Genomic DNA, 11,284 nt, shown 5'->3' on the forward strand with positions numbered 1-11,284 from the left:
GGATGAAGTACAGTTTATCTATTTTTGTGGTTTGCCTGTACCTGTGGTGTTGTGTCCTTGAAATAGTTACCAAATCCAGTAACATGAAGATTTTTCCCCATGTTTCCTCCTGGGAATTTTATAGCTTTAGCTCTCAAGTTTAGGTCTTTTACCCATGTTGAGTTAATTTTGTACGTATATAAGATAAAGGTCCCACTTTATTCTTTTACCTGTGAATATCCTATTTTCTCAGAGCCATTTTTAAAAAGGCCACCCTTCCCCTATTGGATCATCTTGGCAACCTTGGTAAAAACCAATTAACCGAGGTTGAACTAGGCTCTCTGTGCTACTCCATTGATCTACATGGCTGTCCTTATGCCAGTATGATAGTATTTTAATTACTGTAGCTTCATAGTAAGTTTTTTTTTGTTCAGTACTGGGGATCAAATATAGTAAGTTTTAAAGTGAGGAAGTATGAGTATTCTAGTTTAATTCTTTTTCAAGACTGTTTTGACAGTTTGGGGCCCCTTGAAATTTCATACAAATTTGAAAATAAGCTTCTCCATTTTTATGGGAAAAAAGGCTGTTGGTATATGATGGGGATTGTGTTGAACCTCTAATCACCTGGGTATTATTGAGATCTTAACAATGTTAAGTCTTCCTGTCAATGAATACAGGATATCTTTCCATTACTTAGGTTTTCCTTCATTTCTTCCAGCAATATTTTGTGATTCTCAGTGTATAAGTCTTTAACCTCATTAGTAAGATTAATTTTAAAGACTTAATTCTTTTGGATACATTGTAAATGGAATTTTTTTTTAGATTGTCATTGGAAGTGTACAGAAACGTAACTGTTTTATGTGGAACTTTGTTGAACATGTGGATCTTATAGCTTTAGTGGATTATTTTTAACACTTTCTATATGTAGGATTATGTCACCTATAAATCATTTCCAGTTTGGAAAATTGTGCTCAAAGTATTTTAAAGCTGAAAGGAGAGATCAGGATTTATATAAAATTAAAAAAACCACAAAGGAGTTAGACATTTCAGATTACTGCAGATGACTGAATTCTTCTTTGTAACCTTTTTATTTTCTTAATTTTAACAATGAAAGACTATTTCTCAAAAAAAATTAGATGTTTACAAAAAATGACAAAACATCTGGGGATTTAGCTCAGTGGTTTCACTGCCTGCTGCACAAGTGCAAGAACCTGAGTTCGATCCCCAGTACCAAAGAAAAACAAAAAAGCAAAAAGACAAGGAAAAGAGGGAGATATTACTGACACAGTGAGAAATGAGCTTACATCAGTGCAAAGGCTAACGGATTTTGTTGACTTTAAGCAAGTCTGCATTTAATTTTCACCATTATTAACCATTCAAATTTTCAGGAAGTATCTGGCCTGAGATAGCTAAACTCATTAAGTGAGGAGTAATGTTCTTCCTAGCGTAAGCCCCAAAGATTACCACTATCCAGACTGCTGTCTGTACAGCAGTAGTTAATAAGTTTCTACAGATTTTCAAACCATTTGCGGGTGATCTTAATATGTTCTCACTGTGATTTTTCTCTTCCTGTTTCACAGTTGTGACACTGTTTGAAATGAGCAATCAGACATATGTCACTGAATTCATCTTCCTGGGATTTTCAAATCACTCCAACTTGCAGGGTGTCTTCTTCCTGGTCTTCCTGGTCATTTACCTGACAAGTCTCCTGGGGAATGTGCTCATAATAATGGCCACCAGGGTCAGCTTGGCTCTCCACACACCAATGTATTATTTCCTCAGCAACCTGAGCTTCTTGGACATTTGCTATACATCTACCACCATGCCAGTCATGTTGGGGAACTTCTTCCGGGAGAAGAAGACCATCTCCTACCAAGGCTGCCTTTCCCAGATCTTTTCCTTTGTGACATGCGCTGGTGCTGAGGGTGTCTTATTGGCTGTGATGGCTTATGATCGCTATGTGGCCATTTGCCGCCCTCTTCAATATCCAGTGCTCATGAGTGTGAAGGTCTGTGTTTGCCTGGTGACTGGGTCCTGGCTATGTGGGCTGGTGAATTCTGCGACACACACAGTGCTGACAGCCACACTCACCCTGTGTGGGCCCAATGAGATCAGCCACTTTCTCTGTGACATCCCATTGCTCCTGAAGCTATCCTGCTCAGACACTTCTGTCAATGAGTCTGTGCTCCATGTGGCCAGTGCCACCATTGGCCTGAGCCCCTGCCTGTTTACTGCCGGGTCCTACATACTCATCATCTCAGCCATCCTTAGGATCCCTTCTGCTCAAGGCAGGAGCAAGGCCTTTTCCACCTGCGCATCCCACCTGACCGTGGTGGTGGTCTACTTTGGAACAGCCAACTTCAACTATGACAAGCCCAGTGAAGGCTACTCTTTGGACATGGACATCCTGGTCTCTGTTCTCTTCTGTGTGGTGACCCCCATGTTGAACCCCATCATTTACAGCCTGAGAAACAAGGAGGTCAAGGGTGCCCTGAAGAAACTGATTAGAAATTATGGATTCTCTAGTGAGATCAGCAGCTAGATAATGTTTTTCCCCCTGGAAAATTTCTTAATCAAAGAAAAACATAAACATTCCAGCCACAATTGCAGTAGTCCTCTCTATGAATGTAGCATCTTTTGACAACTGCGGTGCCCCATCCCAACCAGGGCAAGCAATTATGCTGGTGGTGATCATCTCACACATTGTGCTCTTACACAATATGTGTTCCTCAATCCACAGGTATGGTAGAATATTTTCACCACTCTCCTCCCCAGAAACCTTCTACCCATAGAAGTCATTAGCCATGTCTCTCCGATTTTCCAGCTCCAGGTTAACACTAGTGTATGTGAAGTAATATATGAAGTGCGACTTTGATTTTTATTTTCCTAATAACTCATCATTCTGAGACATTTAATAAGAACTATTTCTGTGTTGTTCCTTCACATATGAAAAGACTCTCATCCACTTTCTTTGTCTACATATATTTCTATTCTGGATGCTACCTGTAGATGTAGTAATTTAATATGCATCTTTTGGGTCTGACTTCTTTCACTTAGGACAATGTTTTCAAGTTTCATCCATTTTATGGCACCTATCAGTGCTTTATTCCTTGGGATTACTGAATAATTTCCAATTTGTGAGGATGCCACATTGATTTGTACATTTTCACTGAAGAGAAATTTTGGTCACATTTTGAGATCATAATGTTAGGTGAAATAAATGAAACACACAACCCTAAATATCACATGGTTTCTGTGATATGAGAAGGCCAAATTATAAATAATGCACAAAATAAAAGATAGGTAATAGGAAAGAGGGAGACTGATCTTTCTCAAATGGCAAAGGGACCGAGAGATGTGGGAGGGAATGAAAAAAACGAATGAAGCTGTGTTATGCATGTGTACCACTTCCGCACAAAGAGTGTAAACAGTATGTATTACAAATATGGACCAATAAATGAATAAGTGTGTCCAACTGGCAGGGCAGGTAGCATGAAGAGTCCAGGTCTGAAGGGAAAACTCCCAGTGCTATGAGAAATAGAACCAAATACACTAATAACACATCCACACTTACTCCTTCTCTCCCTCAAGGGAATGAGAAGCTGGTCTCAAGATTTCAGCCACCCACAATTTCTCAGCAAAAATCCTGTACTGAACTTTAGTCACAAATATCCCCAAAAGAGATAGAGATAGAGATCATCTCATTTCATGCTGGGAAAAAAATGGATGGCAGGGCCTTAATGAATCCAAGAGAGAGTTAACTGCTCTTCATTTCTACAGTTTCTTTTTGTTTAGGCTGTTGCCCTTGAGTTGTGTTTGCACAGTGAGAAGTCCCAGAACAGCTGCTCAGAGAGAGATTGGAAGGATACTCCCAAAAGGTTGGTCCAGGGCATGTATAAGTGGCCATCCTAGAAAAATGAATTGTGGAGCGGTCAGAGGATTTTTGATTCCTGCACTAGGCCACAGACATGCTCCAGGCAGTTTTGGGAGTGACAGTTCCTTTTATGATGCATGGAAGTCATCAGCCAGTTTTACCAAAGAGTACCCTTTGGAGCTCAGGTGCTGGAGTGGAGAACAGCAAGCTCCACACCAAATCAGAGACCCTTTTCAGTGAGAATTAGTGGTGAGTAGTTTATTTCTTTGCCATCACAATTGAAAAACTTCTTCCAACATCAGGATATACCTATGACTCCTTAAGAATGTATGATAGAATATTGTACATGTTTTCATTACCATTTTGATGGCATCTCTATAGTGACATAGTTTTAATACATTTTCTGGGTGTGTGTGCATTTCTGAAAAAGTACTTATGGAATCAGGGTAGAAATAACTTCAGAGATTATCTATCTACTCCAAAACCTGAGGCATGCCTGAATCATCTCAGATAATGTGAGCAGAAAATTTATTCACAGTAAATAAGATATATTGCTATGTGTTAACCTTCTGTTTTAACAAGCAGAACCAAGAGGACCACACCAGAAGAAAGCATAGGGCCATATTTCCACCGCGATGCATTCCAGTGTGACAGGAGGTGCACAAAAGTATTTATTTAAATAAATACAATTAAGTGGATATGAACTTACGTTTAGAAACATATTTAGTCACCAACTACTGGTTTTCATCTTTGTGTTGTAATACGTTGATCCTTAGAGTGTGTGTTGCAAGCAATTTATTAACTGTCATAAAGCCTGAAGCTCGTTAGTGATTTCCTTCACCCACAATCCTTTGTCTCAAAACAATCATATATTGGGGGGTTTTCATAAATAATCCCACTCTCAATGATTTGCCTTTGCGGTGCTGGGAAAGAAAGAAGTGGAGTTGCCACTCTCAGCTGAAGACAGTATGAAGGTCACCGCAGGGTCTCCAGGGGAATCACTGGTCTTAGGAGAGGGGAGACACTGAGCACCTCATGAAGTCACTCCCTGGCCATGGGGCCAAGATGTCACATGCAGGCCCCCACAGGCTTTTCTTTCTCTCAGATCTTTAAGGTATTTGCACCCAAACATCTTCCAGAGTTGCCAAACTTCTGTTTTCATCTCTTGGGGCCCACACGATGCCGTCTTTAAAAAATCTTCTGTGACTTCTACTCCATAGATGTTCTCTATTCATCAAACATTCACTGAGCGTACATTTACAGACAGCCCCGTGGTAGTTTTTAGCACAGATTGAAAGGCCAAGACCAGGACCTCAGCAAGCATGTATTTGAGATGGAAGGAGGGGCTTTCACGTCCTCTTCCTAGAAGAGTTCAAACAGAGGCTATCCAACCAGAAATAAGTAAGAAGTAATGATAATAGCTCTAAAATTAAACAAGATGTGACCGAGATTTCTGCCTTGTGGTGTATTTTCTCTGTATATTATATTGTAAGCTCTTTGAGGCACAGAAATCAAGTCCTACTCTCCTTGGAGATTTTTCCTAATGCAAGCATAGGGATACATCCTACCCCTACAGAGGGACTGAACTGGTTTGAATCAAGACTAGCCACTACCAGGCGAAGATTGTTGCAAAATGGTGACAGGAAATGAGAATGTCACACTTTGAAAAGTGTTATAATTTATGCATTGTAAGAGTTAGTAAGTGGTCCTCCCTTTCCCTTTCACACCAGGAGAAACACAGGTGAGATACAGAGGCTGAAAGAAATGTTAAATGCTACAGTGAATTTCAGAAACAGGGTGGAGACTTTTTCTTGGTGAATTTGTTAAGGAAGGGCTTTTAACCTATGAATTATGGGTAAGTGCACTTCTGCCTATTAGATGGGAATAGCCTAGACTCCACCACAATGTGGTGCTTGCACCAGCAGTATTGCTGGCAGGTACAGCCAGGGATGTATGTCTAGATTGAAGTTTGAGAAGCACAGGTCTGCCCAGAACCGCGGACTTAAATCTGGTCCTAGGCACCTATAGTATGGGGCAGTGTGCAAATAGAAATCTGGGCTGGGCCAAAATAGCACATATACATTCCAGAGCTCCGCAGCACTCAATTAACTTTCTCACAAGCACCTGTTTACATTATCTTTTTTTAAATATTGTTTTAGATAAATTTATCTCATATGCTGATAATAAGTGTATGTATGTGCATGTGCGTGTGTGTGTGTGTGTGTGTGTGTGTGTGTGTGTTAAGTAGATCAGCAATTTAGTGGGCAACATGGAAATTAGATTTAAAAGTTTTAATTTTTGTTTTGTGTTATGAAATCAATATGAATAGATGTTCCCCTAATGTGCTGTATGGGTTTTCACAATAACACTGATTTCCATAGTTTACTTTCTGTCTGTTTTGTTTTCTTTAAGGAAAGAATCCCCTCAAGGTTAGTGAAAGAAATATTTCATTTATTGCCAAAGCAAAAAAAATTATTTTAAGGACTTCTAGGCTTATTTATTTTCCAGTTGATTTATATTTAGTTTTAAAAATTATTTATGTTAACTTCAGGACTAAGTTTGTATTGAAATTTAAATACTTTAAGCTGCTTAAGGCCTTAAGATTTGGAATTTTTAATGAAAGCTATGTTGGCTTATTAATCATGTGTGAATTCTTAGAACAAACGATAAGAGTGCTTGGGCTTTGAAAACTATAAATTGTTTCCAAATATACAATAGCATCATGGGTGACGTAAGGTATCACTGTAAATAGTAATTACATGACAAACTCTGTGTCTGTTTCTTTTTCTACAAAATAGTTATAATAGGTTGTCTGATAGGTTGCATAAATCAAATGGGTTAATATTTGCGTGTAAAAATCCTAGATGTAATCCATGTAAAGGTTAGAACGTTTGGGGCATTTAATAACTGTTAGCTATTGTTATCTAATGTGTGCCTGTGTTTAATGCTCAGTTTGGAGAATGCAGGTTGAAGCCAGATATGTAAAAGTGTATCTTTTCAAAGTGACTCACTGAGTTTTGGTTGGCTAGGTTACACTAAACTCAATTTCATCTTTAAAAAAACTACCTCTGTTAAGCTACATTAAATAAGTACTTTTAAAGCCAGACATTCATGTGCATTGAACCAGCTTAGGAAAACTCACCCTCAAATTAGTTTTTCTATAAAATACACCTCATATGGTTTTGAAGAAAGAGGTCATCATTATACATCAGAGGGTATACTGGTGAGGTTGCCTGAGTCCCATACAGCAGCATGTAAAGACTAAGAGGAAAATGCATATTATATCATAAAAAGCTATGCGTAAGTAGTGATTGCTAATGATGATTTTGATGAGGAGAATGATGTCCATAAATCAACTTAGTTGTTCTATTATGACAAAAGGAGCATCATGGATAAGAAAAGTGGATTCGACATCTGACGTCATCCCATGCCACTGGCCCACAATAAATTAGATTAGCTAGTCATACCAAGGAAAACTTGTAGGTAGTTACAGATGCACAGATAGATTTTTGTAAATGCCCTGTAATGATGTTCCTTGGGAACTTACTTCCACTAGTTAGCAGTCACATTTCATTTATCATAAGTAATATACACAATTTCATAAACCGCATTTAAAAAAATCTCTTGACATTTATATTCAGTTTTCTAGGGTAGATGTCCACAGACCATGCATCAGTTTCCCATGGTAAAAAATGGTGGAACTACCTTCCATGAGGAGTTTCATTTCTTTCTATAACTCCCTCAAGACATCTATTATAAAAAGATTGTCACATCTACCATTGTAATATGGGGAGTTAAAATACTTCTCACGGATATTCAAATAATCTATGCAGTTGACAGAGAAAACAGAACAAAACACACACAGAAGAAATTTCTAAGAGCACATGCAGATTCCCAGCTCAATTCCGAAGTTGATTTACTGTAAACCAGTGCTAATAAGTAAAGTGTTTATTACTTAGGAATATTACTTAGAGAAGGCAATGCCTACAGCTAACATTGATAGTGCTAAGTGTCTTCCAGTCCCCTCATGGCGCATCTTCACTATAATTCCTCTAACCATTGAGGATCATAAGAGTTTCATCTTAACCTTCTTTTCCCACATATTCTGTGTATTCTTCTTGGTGGATTTCAGGTACATCCATTGCTACATGAGTCACGTTCATGACAATGATGCCCAAATCCATAGCTGTGGTTTTATCTTGTCTCTGGAGTGCATTTCTACGTGGATATTCCATAGATACCTAACTTTCAACATTTCACTCAAATCTAATCCATTGTATCCCTCCTCCTAACCCTACTACTCCTCATGTATGTCTTGTGTAGTGAGTGATCCCACTAGCCAGCCTGCCCACCCAAACTGATTCAGTGTCTTCCCTAAATCTTCCCCACTGATGGACTTGAAAGTGACCCAAACTTGTCTCCTCTGTGATTTCTTCAGAGATTTTCTCCAAGCTCTGAAATGTGACATCATCCATTATAGGCCATTTCATTTTTATGTTGTTTTAGCACTGAGATTCATGGACTAAGCAAAGCTGCTTGGACCCGAGGCACAGGAGCTATGACTGACTTGGGGCACAAGTCTCATAACTATCTGACCTCTCCTGTCTGCCTTGCAATTGCATGTAAGATTTCATGAATGGGTTTAGTGCATTTTCTCTATCTGTATGTCTTTCAGCTTCTCAAAGCTGATGACTTTCCAGAAGTCAAGCTATTTCCCTCCAGATGTCCCCTGTTTTCAGTCTGCCTCCTCCAAAGTGGTCCACTATTGTTGGTCCTGTGCAACCATTCCTGCCCACTTTCACACCAAAATCTGGCTACAGGAAAACATGTGAGCTCTCTGATGGTCCATGAAGGAGGGAGAATATTTTATGAACTTCCTAGTGCAGAAGTGCTCAGATATATTTACTCCCAAAGACCTAGTCCAGGAAGGCAGGCATGGTACAGATTCACATAGCCTAGTCCTGGGCCTCAGAGGCTGATTCCTTGCCACTTCCTCCAGGGTAGCTAGCTAATGAGGTTGTACTTGAAGTAAAAAAATCACCAACCTACTCAGAAATAATCTTCCAGAGCTAGAATTATTCCACTGTCTCCTTGTAACTTAACAGGAATCTCCATGAACAGTGGATGCAGTAATGGAGGAAAGCCAAGACTCAGACTCTAGCCGTCTTCTCTCCTCTACTAGTGATGCAGCTCTCACAGTAGTTCACCAGTGTCCAAGAGACTTCAGGGTCCTTCATTATATGTAGTGAGGACAGCACAAGTCCTTTGATTTTGCTTGGCCTTAGAGAGTCAGATTCATGCTTTTTTCCTTCTGATTGCCTAAAATGTTGCCTAAAATGTCAACTTGCCATCTCATTACCTATGTTGCCATGTTCTCCAACATGACCCCCTCCACCACACACAAACACACACACAACCACACACACATACACATCCATTGTGAGCATAATTGTGCATCTGTGGCCCAGATCTCATATCCCCACCAATCACTTTCAATCTTCTTAGATCACAGGCAGGAGCCAGTTTGATATCAGTTGTACTTGTGATAGGTCTGGAAATACAATGGTAGTAGAGATATGCAAAAAATGGGAGAAAGTACTTAAGTCTTAGTGAACTAAAAATTATGTAGGTCTGGTTGCAACCAATACTGAGATGAAAATTGCACTGAAAAATGCCTCCTAGTTTATCTCTTTTTAAAATTAATTTTAAAAAATTGAAGTGTACTTTGCATTCAGTATAATGCACACATCTTGACTAGAGAAGTTGATAATTTTTAAATACATACACAAAATCAATACACAGAGCATTTTCATCACTCTAGAAAATTTCACACACTTTTCCAATTAATGCTGGTCCTAAGCCCCAGAGGTCAGCTCTATTGTTACTTTCCTTTTCATTTTAAAAATTACAATATCAAGATCTAGAAGACATTACCACAGATTTTACAGAATTTAAAAGGATATAGAAAGCATATTACAAAAATCTGTTTTGAAATAAATTTACAACTTCTAAGAAGTACCTTGGAAGACAAATTAATGAAACTGACTCTGGAGGAAATATAAAATTTGAATAGCACCTATTAAAGAAAGTATATTCCTAGCTTGAAAACCTACCTATATGCCAACAATAGCCTCATATACATTTTAACTGATAAATTATATGAAACATTTAAAGCAGAAAAAAGAAGGAACACTTCCCCCCTCATTTTAGGAAATCAACATTGTGCTAATTCTAAAATTGGATAGAGATAATAGGAGAAAAAAGTATGAACATAGATAGAAATTTATTTAACAAAACAAACTATTAGAAATCAGATTTGGCAGTATGTAGAACGTTGTTTTATTATAGGGATGGCAGCATTGGTTCATCATTGGAGGATCCACCCCCAAAGGTCATCATTTTAAGAGGAAAGGAAAAAACCATATGATCCTGTCACTAGTTGGAGAAAAAGTATTGGACTAAATTCTACAGTTGTTCATGGTAAAAGCTACCAGGAGACTAAAAGTAGAACAGAACCTTCTCAACAGATCAAAGACATGCACTCCATACTTTCAGCAAAAATGCCTTATATGAATGGAGACGATACAATGCTTTCTCCCTAAAGTGGGGAACAAGGGCAGATATGCCTACTCTTCATCTGTCCATTAAACTTTGAAACATAGGCCAAAATCAAAATAGTCTGGCATTAAAATGACAAAATTAGGATAGGATTGACAAGGTAGAAGTAAAATCTTTATCTGTAGATGAAATGATCATCTATACAGAAAATACTAAGAAATCGCTAGGAGCCCCTAGAACTTGTATTTGAATTTAGCAGGATTAGAAAACACAAAGTATATATAAAAATTCAGGTCTATATATACTTGCTATAAATGAAGAAATGGATATTGAAATTTAAAAGTTATGTAGGAGTACAAAGGACCTAGAAAGGTAAAAAATACAAAAAACAGTGTTGGAAGACATTTAGCACCTAATTTTAAGACCTCCTCTAAAGCTACAGTAATCAAGGCAGTTTTGGTGTAAGGAAAGACATATAGATCATTGGAACAAAACAGAGCATCTAGAAATAGAACCACACATATATGGTCCACTAAGTTTTGAAACATCATTTAACATTAACATATCATAGAATATAAACTCAATTCAAGAGCAGAGGAATAGATAGTGTTTTCAGCAAATGGCACTAGAACACCTGGTATCCATATGTAAAAAATTAACTTCAACCCTTTATTTCCATACATAAAAATAACTTGAAAGGATCTATGAACCTAAATATGAAAGACTAAAACTATAAACTTTAAGAAGAGATTATGAGAGAAAATGTTTATGAATTTAGGATAGGCAAGAATTTCCCAGGATACAAAAAACATGATGTATAAAAGAAAAAAAGTGATAAATGAACTTTAGAGCTTTAAATGACATCATTAAAAT

The 11,284-nt window shown here is 38.0% G+C and overlaps 1 protein-coding gene across 1 annotated transcript; it reads left to right on the top strand.

Annotated features, from left to right (window-relative positions):
• The first annotated feature begins 1,567 nt into the window (after positions 1 to 1,567).
• LOC101723730 (olfactory receptor 5V1-like) lies at positions 1,568 to 2,521 on the top strand. Its single transcript, XM_004854129.4, has one exon. It carries the CDS (start codon positions 1,577 to 1,579, stop codon positions 2,519 to 2,521), a length of 945 nt encoding a protein of 314 aa, XP_004854186.4. The 5' UTR covers positions 1,568 to 1,576.
• The last annotated feature ends 8,763 nt before the right edge of the window (positions 2,522 to 11,284 follow it).

This window comes from Heterocephalus glaber, unplaced genomic scaffold (genome assembly GCF_053883595.1).
Source record: "Heterocephalus glaber isolate CG9 unplaced genomic scaffold, H.glaber_assembly_v1.0 deba00001442, whole genome shotgun sequence".
Classification (NCBI taxonomy): Eukaryota; Metazoa; Chordata; class Mammalia; order Rodentia; family Bathyergidae; genus Heterocephalus; species Heterocephalus glaber.